Source organism: Panthera onca, chromosome A1, assembly GCF_046562875.1.
Source record: "Panthera onca isolate mPanOnc1 chromosome A1, mPanOnc1 haplotype 2, whole genome shotgun sequence".
Lineage (NCBI taxonomy): Eukaryota > Metazoa > Chordata > Mammalia > Carnivora > Felidae > Panthera > Panthera onca.
The window spans coordinates 215,361,083-215,379,008 of NC_138339.1; the positions used below are offsets into that span (position 1 = coordinate 215,361,083).

At 37.6% G+C, this 17,926-nt stretch overlaps 1 protein-coding gene across 3 annotated transcripts in view; it reads left to right on the forward strand.

Annotated features, from left to right (window-relative positions):
* Window positions 1–17,926, forward strand: part of COG3 (component of oligomeric golgi complex 3) — a 71,351-nt gene that overhangs the window by 22,524 nt on the left and 30,901 nt on the right. For all 3 annotated transcript variants that reach the window (XM_078433468.1, XM_060637149.2, XM_060637148.2), the window contains exons 12-14: window positions 2,001–2,140; window positions 3,420–3,580; window positions 17,532–17,637. In XM_078433468.1, coding sequence (XP_078289594.1) covers window positions 2,001–2,140; window positions 3,420–3,580; window positions 17,532–17,637 — 407 coding nt within the window. The remainder of the gene's footprint in view (window positions 1–2,000; window positions 2,141–3,419; window positions 3,581–17,531; window positions 17,638–17,926) is intronic.

A 17,926-nucleotide genomic window follows, 5' to 3' on the forward strand; every position in this document is an offset into this window, starting at 1 on the left:
CCCTGCTCACCCCAGTCTCTCTCTCTCTCAAAAATAAGTAAACATTAAAAAAAATTTTTAAAAATGAATAAAATTAACTGCAGAATATTTTAACTTTTGTGGGTGTGTGAACAGAATACTCTTGGGTGGGACAGTGCCTTTTTTGAAAAATAAATGCAATTTAAAGGCCAACATGCCTTTATATTTATAATATATTTATGGAGACATTATGGGACGATAGTAAGAATCCTGTATTGGGAACTAAGTCTTGGCAATCTATATCCCTTTATCTCCACTAAGTATGATAATTCCTTCTAGTTAAAAAATTCTGTGGTTCTAACCAATGAAAGACACTTAAAAATACATACAGTATTTAATACCTTTTCCTTATTTTTCTGAAAGTGTCTTTCTGCCCGTGTTAGTCACTTTTGGTTTTTTCCTATTGGCGATTTTGACTCTTACAAAGGTTCTAACATTATAACTCTCGTACTGAGGAAGAGACAAATTTATCTCATGGCATTGATTAGGTTGATCATTTCTGATGAAATGCTATGTATAGAAGAGCACTATTGACAATATGGAGAATATAGACAATCAAATGTTTAAAATTGTCAAAAATATACTTGTATGTCCAAAGTACTTTTTAAATTTTTTTTTTCAACGTTTTTTATTTATTTTTGGGACAGAGAGAGACAGAGCATGAACGGGGGAGGGGCAGAGAGAGAGGGAGACACAGAATCGGAAACAGGCTCCAGGCTCCGAGCCATCAGCCCAGAGCCTGACGCGGGGCTCGAACTCACGGACCGCGAGATCGTGACCTGGCTGAAGTCGGACGCTCAACCGACTGCGCCACCCAGGCGCCCCCCAAAGTACTTTTTAAAAACAATTTTTAATGTTTATTTATTTTTGAGAGAAAGAGAGAGAGAGACAGAATACAAGTGGCAAAGGGGCAGAGAGAGAGGGAGACACAGAATCTGAATCAGGCTCCAGGCTCTGAACTGTCAACACAGAGCCCGACACGGGGCTCAAATTCACAAACCGCGAGATCATGACCTGACCTGAAGTCGGACACTTAACTGACTGAGCCACCCAGGTGCCCCTATGTCCAAAGTACTTTGAGGTTTGTTTATCTAAGTATTCAAGAATTCTTGGGGCGCCTGGGTGGCTCAGTCAGTTAAGCGGCCGACTTTGGCTCAGGTCATGATCTCGCGGTCCGTGAGTTCGAGCCCCGCATCGGGCTCTGTGCTGACAGCTCAGAGCCTGGAGCCTGTTTCAGATTCTGTGTCTCCCTCTCTCTGACCCTCCCCCGTTCATGCTCTGTCTCTCTCTGTCTCAAAAATAAATAAACATTAAAAAAAAAAATTAAAAAAAAAAAGAATTCTGAATTCATCTTTCCTAGGGAAAATGTTATATTTGATTCACAAATGATGTAGAATTTAAAAGGATACTTACTGGGAATATTTGTTATTGTGGACAAGGGACATATGTATCAAAGTATTGCTGAAATAAAGTTGTAACAAATTGACATTTGGCTGGGGGCAGCTAATTTGAGTGGCTGCTGAAGACTCCTTATTGATTTGAGCTTTTATTTTTATTTTTATTAAGAAAATTTTTTTAAATGTTTGTTCATTTTTGAGAGACAGAGGGTGAGTGGGGGAGGAGCAGAGAGAGAGGGAGACACAGAATCTGAAACAGGCTCCAGGTTCTGAGCTGTCAGCACAGAGCCCAACGTGGAGCTCGAACTCACAGACCCTGCGTGCATGATGACCTGAGCTGAAGTCGGATGCTCAACCCACTGAGCCCAGGTGCCCCTGATTTGAGCTTTTAAAGCAAAAACAAAACAAAACAAAACTGCAGTATTATTTTTACCCTTTCACTTCTCATTATGTAATGTTCCTATACACTGTTTTATAGTAGATTTTTATTTTTATTGGCTAGAAGAAATCAATGATGCCATTTATACTGTTAGAAAATCCTGAAAAGCTTATTACTTATAACCATGTTTTATTCTTTCATTGTAGTGAACTTTTGGAGAAACTGTGTGTGTCGTTGTATGATGTCTTCAGGCCCTTGATCATTCATGTTATTCACTTAGAGACTCTATCAGAACTTTGTGGGATCCTTAAAAATGAGGTGCTTGAAGATCATGTACAGAACAATGGTAAATGATAATTTAGAAAATTTCAAAAGTCTTTTTAATTGTATCTGTGGCTCAGTGAATTTGAAAACCCCCTATCTTCTACCCCACTCACCTGTATAAATTTAATATTTTTGTCGCCTGGCTTGATGCCTTGTCCCTTTTTAAATCAAGATGCACCTTACTTTTTGACTAAAGGTACAAATTAAATGGGGAAAGAATTTTAAAATCTGGGAAAAATTAGTAATAAAATAATTACAGTTACCTTTCTTTCTGGTATCTGAAATCAAGAGAGAATTGTTGGTTTTGGATTAGGCGTTTCTAATACATTTTTACCAGAATACATAAAGTCATTGACTATATTGCTCACTCTTGATTTAAAAACAAATTATTTTAGTGTACATACATATGAATAACTTATCTTTTTTGAAATTACAAATAAAAGCAATGCTCTGGAAAGCTCTGTTTTAACCATCTGTTACGTTCTTTCATACTGTATTTGATTTGATTGCCATTTTCCTAATGGTACTTAGGTACCTTAAAAAAAAAACAAAAAACCTTCAAGTGGTTATTTTACTGGCAGAAATTACTGTCTTCACTTTGACTTTGCTTAGGAGACACTTAGGTTTGTTATGCTTCCAGAGTTTCTTATTCTACTGCATTTAGTTCATTCTAAGGTGTGTATTTTCTCATATATTAATGCCTCTGAGTCAAATGGAGTATTTATGTTATTGTGTAGTGTTTCTAGCGCCCCACCCCTAGGAAAGCTGTTACTGCATCACTGGTTTGTCTTAACACTCTTGGCATCTTAGGAATGAAGAAATTCTATATGAACTCATATTTCATTTTAAATTTCTACTCAGTTTTCTTTGTAGTAACATGAACAAGTCATTTACTGTCTGTGGGACTTAATTTATTTGTAAAATAGGAATGATACCCCAGCTACTAAGCTGCTCTAGCCCTCTTTCAGGATTAGTCCAAAGCTGTATGAGATAACTTTTAAAAAGCACAAAACACCTTAAAATTCAGATTTTATTATTCATGTTAATAATAGAAATATCACAGAGTCCCAGGAAGAAGGTATAAGGGCAAATTTATTTCCCAGCTTTCAATATGAGGAAATTGAAAGACATTTATTAAATTTTTCTGAGGTCTTTGAATCATACTGAAATAGAATGCAGCCACAGTTCCCAAGGCAAAAACGGTTCCTGCTATTACTAGGCAATTTAGCAATATTTTCGCTTGTTTAAAGAAAGCATTTTTCCAAATATAAAAAGGATGGATGATTACACTTTTTTATCAGCTGAACAACTGGGAGCATTTGCAGCTGGAGTAAAGCAGATGCTGGAAGACGTACAAGAGCGGCTAGTCTACAGAACCCACATCTACATTCAGACGGACATCACGGGCTACAAACCTGCTCCGGGAGACCTGGCGTATCCTGATAAGTTGGTGATGATGGAGGTAGGGGCCCCTTCCTTGATCTCTCCCTCAGTCCCACATACCTTTTGGATGTTTTGTATGAGTGAAGATAGGATTTTTCTTTTTAATTCTCACTCAAGATGTAAAATCAAGATAAACTGGGCCATAAAATCATAGGAAATAAAATAAAATAAAATAAAAATTGAACAGAAATGATCTGTTAGGTTGTTTTACCTTCAGGTTGTATTTTATAATTCACTTCCCTCCCCTTTCTAGAAAATAATGTGTTCTCAACTTTTAAATTGAATTTGTACTCCTTGTTATTTCTCTCTCTCTTTTTTTAATAAATGGCACAGAAGAGGGTTGATAATGTAGGAGCTACTGTAGTTGATGGTCACATAACCATCCACATGTCATTCTGTCTCATAAAAACCCTGGAGGACATGTCCTCAATTACACAGTGTTGATGTCCAGTTTATGGTTTGAAGACTTAGATTTATCTCACTGATCATTTATCTCACTGATTTAGTTGCATATGAATATTTTCTTTCACTGCTGGACAGAGTTTAAATAATGCTGAGGGTATTAGTGCTAAAATAGAATTAGAATCTAGAACCTGTATTATTATTATTAGTTTTTGAGAGAGAGGGTAAGAGGGCCTGTGCACACGAGTGGTAGAGGGGGAGAGAGAAACCCAAGCAGACTCTACTTCCTGCATGGCTCGATCCCACTACTGCGAGATCATGACCTGAGCTGACATCAAGAGTCAGACGTTCAACTGATTGAGCCACCTAGGGAGCCCAGAATCTAGAACTTTCTTAATGTAGGTTTCAAATATAAGCAAAAAGTAGAGTAATACAATGAACTCTTACATAGTATTATCCCAGCTTCCACACGGCCAGTCTTGTTTCACTTAGACCTCCATTACTCCCCCTCCTCATCATTAGTTATTTTTGAACAAATTCCAAACATTTCATCAGTAAATACTTCAGTAGGTAACTTTAAAAGGTAAGGGCATGTATTACTGTTTGCAGTGAAGTCTTTTTTTCCAGTTTCATTAAAAATAATCAGCATATATCAGTGTATAAGCCTAAGGCATATAGCATGACGATTTGATTTCCATACATTATAAGATGATTACACAGTAGGTTTAGTTAACATTCATCATCTCATATGGATAGCAATAAAAAGAAATTTCTCTAGGGGCTTCTGTGTGGCTCAGTCGGTTAAGTGTCTAATTCTTGATTTCAGCTCAGGTTGTGAGATCGAGCCTTGCATCAGGCTCTGCGCTGACAGCATAGAGCCTTCTTGGAATTCTTTCTCCCCCCGCCTTCCTTTGCTCGTGTGTCACGCTCTGTCTCTCAAAATAAATAAACATTAAAAAAAAAAAACCCAGAAATTTCTCTTTGTGATGAGACCTCTCAGGATCTACCTCTCAACAACTTTCCTGTCTATCATATAGTACTGTTAACTGTAGTTATGTAGTCATGTCATGCATCATATTCCTAGTACTTAGTTATCTTGTAGTTGAGAGTTTGTACCTTTTTTGTTTTTTTTAGATTTCACATAAAAGTGAGATCATACAACATTTGTCTTTAACTTATTTCACTTAGCGTAATGTCTTCAGGGTCTATCCATGTTGTAAATGGTAGGATTTCCTTTTTTTTAATGGCTGAATAATATTCCACTGTATATCTATATATCACAACTGCTTTATCAGTTTATCCACTGGTGGCCACTTAGGTTGTTTCCATGTCTTAGCTATTATGAGTCACGATGTAGTGAACATGGGAGTGCAGATATCCTTTTGGGTTAGTGTTTTCATTTCCTTTGGGTAAATACCCAGAAGTGGAATTGCTGGATCGTAGAGTACTTCTATTTTTAATTTTTTGAAGATCCTCCATACTGTTTTCCATAGTGGCCGCATCAATTTACAATCCTACAAACAGAGAACGAGGGCTCCCTTTTCTCCACATCCTCACCAGCATTTGTTATCTCTTATCTTTTTGATGATGGTCATTCTAACAGGCGTGAGATATTATCTCATTGTGGTTTTAATTTGCATTTCTCTGATGGTTATTGATGTTGACCATCTTTTCATTTACCTGTTGGCCATTTGTATATCCTCTTTGGAAAAACGTTGATTCGGTTCCTTTGCCCATTTTTAATTGGGTTATTTGGGGTTTTTTTTTGCTGTTGAGTTGTAGGAGTTCTTTATATATTTTAGATATTAACTCATTATCAGATTTATGGTTTGCAAATATTTTTTGCCATTCTGTAAGTCATGTTTTCACTTTGTTGTGGTTCCTTTTGCTGCGTAGAAGCTTTTTAGTTTGATATAGTCCCACATGTTTATTTTGGTAAGGGCACTTCTAATTGTAACACAACTGTGATAAAATTATCACGCCTTTATTTTGTAATTAAAAAAATTTTTTTAATGTTTATTTTTTTGAGAGAGAGACAGAGAGCAAGAGAGGGAGGGGCAGAGAGAGAGGGAGACACAGAATCTGAATCAGGTTGCAGGCTCTGAGCTGTCAGTACAGAGCCCAATGTACGGCTGGAACTCACAAACCGTGAGATCATGACCTCAGCTGAAGTCGGATGCTTAACCGGCTGAGCCACCCAGGTGCCCCCAATTATCACACCTTTTTAAAAGCAGTATAGTAATGCTTTAGTGTCATTGAATAGTCAGTTGAGCCTAGAATTTTTTCAGATTTACTGTTTTTGTCCCATTTACTTTAGCTTTTTGTGTGGATATTTTATTACTGAACCGTTTGAAAGTAAATTATAGGTATCATGAGTCTTCATTTCTGAATTCTTCAATTCTTACTCTCTTAAGAATAAAAACACTTTTGGGGTGCCTGCGTGGCTCAATTGTCTTTTGGCTCAGGTCATGATCTCACAGTTTGTGAGATCAAGCCTCAGGTCACGATTTGCACTGACAGTCTGCTTGGGATTCTCTCTCTCCTTTTCTTTCTGCCCCTCCCCTACTCGGTGAGCACGCATGTATATGCTCTCTCTCAAAATAAATAAACATTAAAGAAATGTTAAAAAAAGAAAACATTCTTCACATAATCACATGCCATTTTTACATACACTGTATGTAGTATATTTTCAGATTTCCCCAGTTGTCCTTCAAATGTCTTTCCTAACAAGATCAAAAAATTTAGAGAGTGGGGTCTAGTCAAGGTTACTGTCTCCCCCCACCTGCTTTTTTGTTTTTGTTTTTATGACATTGACTTTTTTGAAGAGACCAAGCTAGTTTTATTGTGGAATGTGCCACATTCTGGATTTGTCTGATTGTTTTCCTCATATTTAGATTCAGATTACACTTTTTTCTTTTTCTTTTTTTTTTTTTTGCACGAATACTACAAGGTTGATGTTGTGTACTTCTTTATCACATCAAAGGCACATAATGTCAGCATGTTCCACAATTGGATAATGTCGTAATTGCTGACTTCATTATAAAAGTGCATTACCTCCTTTGTAATTAGTAATGATGAAATGATATTTAGAGATTATGTGAGTTCCCCAGCATCTTTTTTGGTTATTACAACCATTAATGATCTGTGTCTGAACCAGTTATTATGTCGGGAGTAGCAAGACGGCAATTTTCATATCGGCCATTTCTTCTACATATATTAGTTGGCAATCTGCTGTAAAGAATTAATTTCTCAGGGCGCCTGGGTGGCTCAGTCAGTTGAGTGTCCGACTTTGGCTTAGGTCATGATCTCGCAGTCTGTGAGTTCGAGCCCTACGTCGGGCTCTGTGCTGACAGCTTGGAGCCTGGAGTCTGTTTCCGATTCTGTGTCTCCCTCTCTGCCCCTCCCCCACTCATGCTATGTCTCTCTCTCTCTCTCTCTCTCTGTGTCAAAAATAAAGAAACATTAAAAAAAATAAAAAAAAATTAATTTCTCTCCTTCCCTTTTTCCTACCCCTGTCCCTTGTACACTAGCGGATTTTTTTTAAAAAGTCATACTATCTATTGTCATTATTTTTTTTAAAGCTCAGAATTGTCCCAAATCTGACTAGTGGAGGCCCCTTGAAATAGCTTCTTTGTCCTTTCAACTTGTCTCCATAATCCTTGAGGACTTTTTTCTTAAACGGTTTTATCGAATTACAGTTTATTAGCCCTACAGTTCACCCATTTTGAGTTTATAATTTAATCATTTTTAATACATTCATGGATAAGTGCATTCGACACCACTAGTCGATTTTAGACCATTTTTATCATCTCAAAAAAACCCTTTACCCTTTATCCATCACCCTCCTCCCCCAGCCTGAGGCAAACACTAATTTCTGTCTGTAGATTGCTCTGTTCTAGACATTTCATATGAATAGAATTATATAATATATGGTCTTTTGTGATGTCTTGCACCTAGTGTGTTTTCACAGGCTATCCATGTTATGTATTAGTACTTCATGCCTTTTATGGCTGGATAATATTCCATGGTATGCATAGACCACATTTTATTTATCCATTCTTCCGCTGATGGACACGTGGGTTGCTTCTACCTGTTGGGTGTTCTAAGTAATGCTGCTATAAACATTCGTGTGCACATTTTTATGTGGGCATGCGTTTCATTTCTCTCCCGTATACCGCTAGGAGTGGAGTTGCTGAGTAGTATAGTAATTCCACATTTAATCGTTTGAAGAATTGCTAGGTTGTTTCCAAAATGGCTGCACCAGTTTCCATTCCCACGAGCAGTGCATAGGGGTTCTGATTTCTTCACTTACTTGCCAGCTCTTGTTAGTATTTGACTTTTTGATTTCAGCCATCTTGGTGGGTATGAAGTGGTATTTCACTGCGGTTGTGATTTGCATGTTATCCTTGCATCATTTGTTGTCCCAGCATTCTGTCCAGGTGTCCCACCATCATGTGTTGAAAGGCTTTTCTTTCCTATTGGCCCCCTTACTGAGGTCCGTTGCTCATAGATTTTTTTGTTTTATTTCTGAACTCTCAGTTTTATTCCATTGATCTTTATGTCTATTTTTATGTATCATACTGATTTGATTATTTTGTAATAAATTTTGAAATCAGGAAGTATGAATTCTCTTGCTTTCTTCCCTTTTCAGATTGTTTTGACTGTTTTTGGTCCATTGCATTTCTATATGAGTTTTAGAATCAACTTGTGAATTTCTACAAAGAAATCAGCTGGGATTTGGTTAGGCATTGCCTTGTACCTGTCGATTAATTTGAGGACCATTCCCGTATTAACAGTGTTAAGTCTTCTAATTCATGAACATGGGATATTTTGAAATTATTTGGGTCTTTTCAAATTTCTTTCAGTGATATTTTACAGTTTTCAGAGTATAGCTTTTACACTTATTTTGTTAAATTTATTCCTAAGTATTTTATTCTTTTTGATGCTAATGTAAATGGAATTGTTTTCTTTTTTCTTTCTGGAGAGAGAGCGAGGGAGAGGCAGAGAGAGATGGAGAGAGAGAATCTTAAGCAGGCTCCACACTCAATGTGGAGCCGACGTGGGGCTCAATCTCATGACCCTGGTATTAGGACATGAGCCGAAATCAAGACTCAGATGCTTAACCAACGGAGCCACCCAGCCTCCCCAGAACTATTTTTTTTTAAATGTTTATTTTCTTTTTTTGGAGAGAGAGAGTGTGCGTGCAAGTGGAGGAGGGGCAGAGAGAGAGGGAAAGAGGGGATCCCAAACAGGCTCCACGCTATCAGCACAGAGCTCAACGTGGGGCTTGAACTCATAAGATCATGACCTGAGCTGAAATCCAGAGTTGATTAACCAACTGAGCCACCCACGACCCACCAGACCTGTTTTCTTAATTCCACGTTTTGATTGTTCATTGCACGTGTGTAGAAACATATTTCATTTTTATGTATTGATCTTGTATCCTGTAACCTTTTTGGACTAGCTTATTCTAATAGTTTTTTAGTGGATTCCATAGGATTTTCTATATGTGTGTGTAAATATATACATGTATTTATGTACCTAAGATCATGTCGTCGGCAAATAGAGATAGTTTTACTTCTTTTTTTCCAATCTTAATGCATTTTATGTATTTCCCTTGCCTAATTGCCCTAGCTAGAATGTCCGATACAATGTTGAATTGAAATGGTGAGATGATGGGGCACCTGGGTGGCTCAGTCAGTTAAGTATCTGACTCTTGATTTTGGCTCAGGTCATAATCTCATGGTTTGTGGGATTGAGTCCCGCATCAGACTCTGTGCTGGCAGCACAGAGCCTGCTTGGGATTCTCTCTCTCTTTCTGCCCCTCCTCTGCTTGTGTTCACTCTCTATCAAAATAAGTAAATAAGCATTAAAAAAAAAAAAGAAATGGTGAGACCATATATCCTTGTCTTATTCCTGATATTCAGGGAAAGCAGCCAGTCTTTTCACCATTTAGTATGATGTTACCTGTGAGTTATTCATACATGCCCTTTATCAGGTTGAGGAAGTTCCCATTTTTTTTTTTTTTAGAGAGAGAAAGTGCCAGCAGGGGAGGGGCAGAGGGAGAGAGAGAGAGAATTTTAAGTAGGCCCTATACTCAGTGTGAAGCCTGATGGGGGCCTCATTCCCATGACTCTGACATCGTGACCTGAGCTGAAATCAAGAGTCTGATGCTCGGCTGACTAAGCCACCCAGGCGCCCCGAGGAAGTCCCTATCTATTCCCAGTTTCTTGAGTGTTTTTATCATGAAATGGTGTTGCTTTTTGTCAGATGCTTTTTCTGCAAGTATTGGGATGATCTAGTGATTTTATTCCATTGATATATTACATTAATCAATTTTTGAAGTTAAACCAACCTTGCATTCATTCCTGAGTTAAACCCCATTTGTTGTGTTGTGTAATTCTTTTTATATGTTTCTGGATTCAGTTTGCTAGTATTTTGGTAAAGATTTTTGTATCCATATTCATAAGAGATACCGGTGGGTGGTTCTCTCTTCTCTTGATATCGTTGTCTGGTTTTGATAATCAAGGTAATACTGGCTTTGTCAGTTGAGTTGGGAAGTACTCCCTCTTCTGTTTTTTGGAAGAGTTTGTGAAGAATATTGGTGTTAATTTAAATGTTTGGTGGAATTCAGTGGTGAAGCAATCTGGGCTTGACTTTTCTTTGTGGGTAATTTTTTTATTCAGTCTTTTCACTTATTATGGGTTTATTCAGATTGTCTGTTTCTTGAATCAGTTTTAGTAGTTTGTATTTTTCTAGGAATTCTTCCATTTCATGTAAGTTACCTAATTTGTTGTTATACAGTTGCTCATTGTTGTTACAATTACATTTTTTATTTCTGTAAGGTCAGTATTACTGCTCCCTCTTTATATGTGATTCTGGTAATTCCAGTCTTCTTTCTTTTTATCTTGGTCAAACTAGATTCTTTGCTTTCTTGCACAAGATGACCCAGGTACTTAACATTTTACATTTCTTGCCCTAGACCTGGAGTCACCTGTTTCTCTAAGAAGTTTTGGTTTTCTTAACGGGAGGACAGTCGTATTTAGAACTCAGGCTCTGAGTGCTAGGTGTTTTCATTGCTAGCAGTGGATGTCATTATTCCTAACCCCTTTTACAGGCCAGAGGTAGAAAAAAATACAACTTTAAATATCATGAATTTATACTGAAACCTCCAATTCAAATCCATTTCTATAGGGTTCTTCTTCACTTTTCCCCATTCCCTATTTGTTTCTCCGTTCTCTCACAAAAGAAATTGTGACTTCCTCTATACCTTCCATTATTTACTCATTTGCTTCAAGTTACACATACTCAAAAATAGTTTGAGTTACACCACTAATACCATAACTAACAAGAAACTTATTAAATTCAAGGTTTTTTGTACTTCTTTTGGTCCTTAGATTATATCCAACCGAGATACACAATCAGATTACTTTCAAATTTAGACCTTTGATTCTAACTATAGATCTGAAGATGTTAAACTGAGAGCTAATCTCTTTAGACTCGGATTTTGCCCATGTGAGGTTGCCATTTGCATGGCATAGGGAAACTGTAGAGTCTGACAGATCTAGGTTCAAATTCTAGCTGTTTTGATCAGTATCTGTTACCTAGTTTCTGTGAATATGTTATTATTTGTGAAGTAGGTTTAACAGTACTGACTGTGGAGGTTTGTTGTGAGAGTAGAGATAATGGGTAGAAAGCACTTGACCTACTAGTCATACAGTAGACATTGGCTGTTATTTTATAACCTTGAAGTATTTAAAAACAATATTTGACTGTTTTTAAAGGTCTTTATTTAATAAACAATGATGAAATATATAACTGATCAGTTAAAAAAATTTTTTGTAATTTTTTTAAGTTTTTAAATTTATTTTGAGATAGAGCGTGTGAGCAGGGGAGGGGCAGAGAGAGAGAAAATCCCAAGTGGGCTCTGCGCTGACAGCACAGAGCCAGACATGGGGCTCAAACTCACAAACTGTGAGATCATGACCTGAGCCAAAATCAAGAGTTGGATTCTTAACCGACCGAGCCACCCAGGTGCCCCAAAATTATTATTATTATTATTTTTTAAATTTTAGTTTCTTCCCAGCTGTATTGAGATAGAATTGACATACAACATTGTATAAGTTTAGGGTGTGACAAATCAGGAGACTATAGATGCTGGAGAGGATATGGAGAAACGGGAACCCTCTTGCACTGTTGGTGGGAATGCAAATTGGTGCAGCCTCTCTGGAATACAGTGTGGAGGTTCCTCAAAAAATTAAAAATAGACCTACCCTATGACCCAGCAATAGCACTGTTAGGAATTTACCCAAGGGATACAGGAGTACTGATGCATAGGGGTACTTGTACCCCAATGTTTATAGCAGTACTCTCAATAATAGCCAAAGTATGGAAAGAGCCTAAATGTCCATCAACTGATGAATGGATAAAGAAATTGTGGTTTATATACACAATGGAGTACTACATGGCAATGAGAAAGAACGAAATATGGCCCTTTGTAGCAACATGGATGGAACTGGAGAGTGTGATGCTAAGTGAAATAAGCCATACAGAGAAAGACAGATACCATATGTTTTCACTCTTATGTGGATCCTGAGAAGCTTAACAGAAACCCATGGGGGAGGGGAAGGAAAAGAAAAAAAGAGGTTAGAGTGGGAGAGAGCCAAAGCATAAGAGACTCTTCAAAACTGAGAACAAGCTGAGGGTTGATGGGGGGTGGGAGGGAGGGGAGGGTGGGTGATGGGTATTGAGGAGGGCACCTTTTGGGATGAGCACTGGGTGTTGTATGGAAACCAACTTGACAATAAATTTCATATATTGAAAAAAAATTAAGTTTAAGGTGTACAAGGTAGTGGTTTAATGTATGTATATAATGTGAAATGTTTATCAGAGTAAATCAGTTAACATCTATCACTTCACATAGTTACATTTTTGTGTGTATGTACATAGTGAGACCTTAAAAAATCTATTCTCTTAGCAACTTTCAAATGTACAATACAATATTGTTAACTGTAGTCACTATTACTGTGTATTAGATCCCCAGGACTTATTTATCTTGTTCTGGGAGTTTGTGCTCTTTGACCACCTTCCTCCCCTCCCCCACACCACCAGTCTGTTCTGTGAATCTGGGTTATTTATTATTCTTTAAAAATAAGACATTGGCTTGTTAATAAATGTGAGTTTTGATGTTTCTGCTTTTCTGTATTAAAATTTAATATGAAGGGGGTTGTCCTTTCAGTTTCCCTTACCTATAAGAAGGTGACTATTTTTTTTAATGTTTATTTTTTATTTTTGAGAGAGAGCATGTGTGAGCAGAGGAGGGGCAGAAAGAGGGGAAGGAGCAGAGAGAGGCAGGGACAGAGGATTCGAAGTGGGCTCCATGCCGACAGCAGAGAGCCCCATGTGGGGCTCGCACCCACCAACCGTTAGGTTCATGACCTGAGCCAAGTCAGACACTTAACTGACTGAGCCACCCAGGAGCCCCAGAATATGACTATTTTTTAACTTATTAAAATAAATTACATGATCTAGTTCGTTGGAATATCTAAAATATTTAAAATAAAAGTGCCTTTTATTTTATTATTTTTTAAATGTTTATCTTGAGAGAGAGAGCATGTGTGTGAGTCGGGGAGGGGCAGAGAGCAAGGAAGGAGAGAATCCCAAGCAGGTTCTGCCCTGTCAGTGCAGAGTCTGACTTGGGCTCCATCCCATGAACTGTGAGATCATAGCTTGAGTTGAAATCAAGAGTTAGACAACCGACTGAGCCACCAGGTGCCCTAAACAGTTATCAGTAGCAGCCTGATTATTTTATTTGAAAAGTTCCAAAGGAAATTTTGTTGCCAGTAAATTTGAAAATGTCCCCTGAAATAATTCTGCTCAGTCATTACATGTTTCTAATGTATTTCTAAAAGTGTAGTGTAATTTTTGCAAGGTTCGTAAACTATCTTTCCTTAATTATCATTAGCTTTTATTTTTTTTAAATTTTTTTAATGTTTATTTATTTTTGAGAGAGACAGAGACAGAATGTGAGTGGGTTGGGGCAGAGAGGGAGGGAGACACAGAATCTGAAGAAGGCTCCAGGCTCTGAGCTGTCAGCATAGAGCCCGATGCGGGGCTCGAACTCACGAGCTGTGAGATCATGACCTGAGCCGAAGTCGGATGCTCAACTGACTGAGCCACCCAGACGCCCCATAATTATCATTAGCTTACAGCAGAAGTACTGACTTAAATTTATTAGTCTGTGAAAAATAGTTTAAAGTCCATTTCTTCCTAAGTATATCTGATATTTATCCCCATACTTTTTGGTCCTGAGTAGTAATCTCTGTTGTTAAGTTATAAATGTGGCTCAGATATTATCCTGTTTCTGTTTAGACTGCTTTTCCTGGAGAACACATATCCTGAGTTTTTCTTTTGTAATTGATTTTATTTTATTTTATTTTATTTTATTTCTTTTAACTTTATTTTCTATTTTTTAAAGTTTACGTCCAAAGTAGTTAGCATATAGTGAAGCAACGATTTCAGGAGTAGATTCCTTAATGCCCCTTACCCATTTAGCCCATCCTCTCTCCCACAACCCCTCCAGTAACCCTCAGTTTGTTCTCCATATTTATGAGTCTCTTCTGTTTTGTCCCCCTCCCTGTTTTTATATTATTTTTGGTCCCCTTCCCTTATGTTCATCTGCTTTGTCTCTTAAAGTCCTCATTTGAGTAAAGTCATATGATTTTTGTCTTTCTCTGACTAATTTCACTTAGCATAATACCCTCTAGATTTTATTTTTTTAGAACAGTTTTAGATTTACAGAAGAATTGAGAAGGTAGTACAGAGAGTTCCCATGTACCCAACATCCAATTGTCTCTGTTAATTAACATCTTATGTTAGTATGGTACATTTGCTACAGTTAATGAGCCGGTAATGATACATTGGTATTAATTAAAGGCCATAGTTTATTTGGATTCCCTTAGTTTTTATGTAATGTCTTTTTCGATTCCAGGATCCCATTATCCTATTTATGACACTATATTGCATTTGTTTTTCATGTTATGTTAGGCTTCTCTTGCCTATGACAGTTTTTCAGACTTTCCTTGTTTTTGATGATTTTAATTTAGCATTTTTGAGGAGAATTGGTTAAGTATTTTGTAGGGTTCCCCCTAACCCCCTGCCGTTGGAATTTGATGTTTTTCTCATGATTAGACTGGTGGTATGTGTTTTGGGGAGGAAAATCCAAAGTAACTTTTTTAGAACATCATATCTAGGGTAGATGCTATCAACATGACTTACCAAGTTGTTAACTGAACTTGATCACCTAGCTGAGGAAGCATCGTCAGATTTCTTCACTGGCAAGTTGCTCTTTTTCCCCAAGCTATGCTGCTTCCTTGAGATGCAGAGTATTTGCATAAATTATTTAGAATTTGTCTGCAAGGGAAATGTTTTTCCTTTTATGCATTTATGTATTTATTTAATCACTTATTGATACCAGTATGGACTCATGGGTATTTATTTTGTACTTTGGATTATAGTCCACTGCTGTTTTGCTCAAATAGTTCCAACTTTGACCATTGGGAGCTCTTTCACTTGGTTCCTGGGTCCCTTTGACAGATCCCCGGCTTATAGGTTTGTTTGTGTGTTTTTTGAACACTTCCTTATCTCGCGGCTCCAGGCGCATCTTGCCTATTTCCTGTCGTAACCCTAGAGTCAGCCATTTCTCCAAGGAGTCCTGGCTTCTTTTATTGGAGAATGGAATTAGCAAACAAAGTTTAGGTGCTGGGTGTGCTCATAGCTTTCGGGGGTTCTTGCTCTTGGATCCTGTCGGCTGACAGAGCAAAGAAGTATACGTATGTATATTAACCCATTCCTGTTGCCACACACCCTCGCCAGCATATTCACTTAACCTAACGCCTCAGTGCCTAGGCTGATATGTGTGTAGTAAGAAGTGTGTTTGTTTTAAAGCTAACAGGCTTGAAATATACCAGGCTATTTGGTTTAATGCCCTAACCTATTTTAAGAATATTCTCCTCAACTTTTCATCCCTTCTGATTTCTCCTTAAATTTATGTATTGGGTAGTTATATTGTTTGCATAGTACTTTTTTTTTTTTTTAATAATATGTAAAATCAACCATGCAGGGATCAGATACATGATAGGAAGGGCATGTAGTATTGGGGCTGTTAGTTTATTGCCCACCTTTTCTTATTCTGCAGGCTCATGGTAGGAATTCTTTTGGTGTTTGGATACTGCTAATAATTCCAGGGAACCAATCAATAGTCCATGTACAGAAGTTACCTTGGTTTTGAAGCCCACAAAGTGTATATGACAAAAACTAGATCTGTTGCTCAGCCCAATCTGTGGAATTGTATCTTTCCCTTATTCCCCTCCTTTCCTTGTCTTCTTTATAGTAGTTTTATATTACAGACATATCAATGTCTGTAATATACGGATCACTAACTACGAAAACTTCACTAGTTTACATATCCACCTTTATAAAGGTGGAAATACACAGAAATGGAGACCTAACAGACACTTAGCTACTGACAAAAGGAATGGCCAGAGAACTATTTGGGAGACAGTTTCCGGGCCAGTCCTCTTACTCTGGGTGCAGAAACCAGAAAGTGTAGCTAATCCCTAAATGGCACACAGATGTAATCTTGTAATCTATCTAATAGACCATTAGGTGATGAGGTTTACTAAAGCCCCCCTCATTGTAATTTAGTGACACATTTAGTATGTTTATTCAGTCATCACATGGCCAGTATCCTGATGCTTTCTTGTGTAGACCTTTTGGTTTAAGGACACCACTTGCAGCAAATGTTTGCTTTGTTTTTCTTTTGGTGGGGGGTAGGGGTATAAGGTGATCTTGCTGTGACATCTATGTGCCATTTAGGGGTTAGCTACACTTTCTGGTTTCTGCACGCAGAGTAAGAGGACTGGCCCGGAGTCTGTCTCCCAAATAGTTCTCTGGCCATTCCTTTTGTCAGTAGCTAAGTGTCTGTTAGTCGCCATTTCTGTGTATTTCCACTTTTATAAAGGTGGACATGTAAACTAGTGAAGTTTTCATTACTTAGTAGTTAGTGACCTGTGTATATTTGAGGTTATTCTTTAGGCAGTGAAGAAGGGTTGAATAATCTCAGTGCATAAGCTAATTTTTAATAATCTGTTTGAAAAATAGCTTACTGTACCCATTCTCTCATAGAGAGAAAATGAGTTGTTTGAATTGGCCAGTTACTTGATAAAGCATTTCTGACATTCAGAATGTGTCCAATCTTAAAGTTTGTTTCTAAACATCAAGTTGAAAGTAGCTTCCTATAGGAGGCTCGTGTATTTGACCCTTCAGCAAATACCTGGTAATGGTTCTGAGATTAGTGGTTCACAAAAGGCTATGTATGTGTTTACGGGAATAGGGACGCTCTATACTAATTCAACTTTTTAATTTCCATGGGTTGTTTTGCCTTAGTTTCATTAGTCCATTCATTTATTAACTAGATTTTTTTTTTAGCTTTTTGGAAAGAACGTGTTCATGTTGCAAAATACAGCTGAAAACTACACTTTAATTTTGTTTCTGATTTCTTTACACAGCAAATTGCACAAAGTTTAAAAGATGAACAGAAGAAGGTACCTTCGGAAGCTTCGTTTTCAGATGTTCAGTTAGAGGAAACCGAGTCTAATAATCTAACAAAATCTGGTATGTTATGATGTTTAACTCCAACTTTTATTTATTCACTTAAACTTTTATTGAGGCCTTGTCATGTTCCAGACATGAGAAATGAGAAACAGCTTATGTGCCTTTGAGGAGCCCACACTTGAGCAGGCGGGGGTGGGGGTCGGGGGGAGATTGATAAGCCACAGATGTAATTCAGTGGGGATATGCCCAAAGGTATACACAGGACACTCTTGGATCATGGATGAAGGGCATCAAAATTACGAAGCTTTGAGTGCAAGAAAGTGAATTCAGTGAGAGGTGTTGTGTCTGA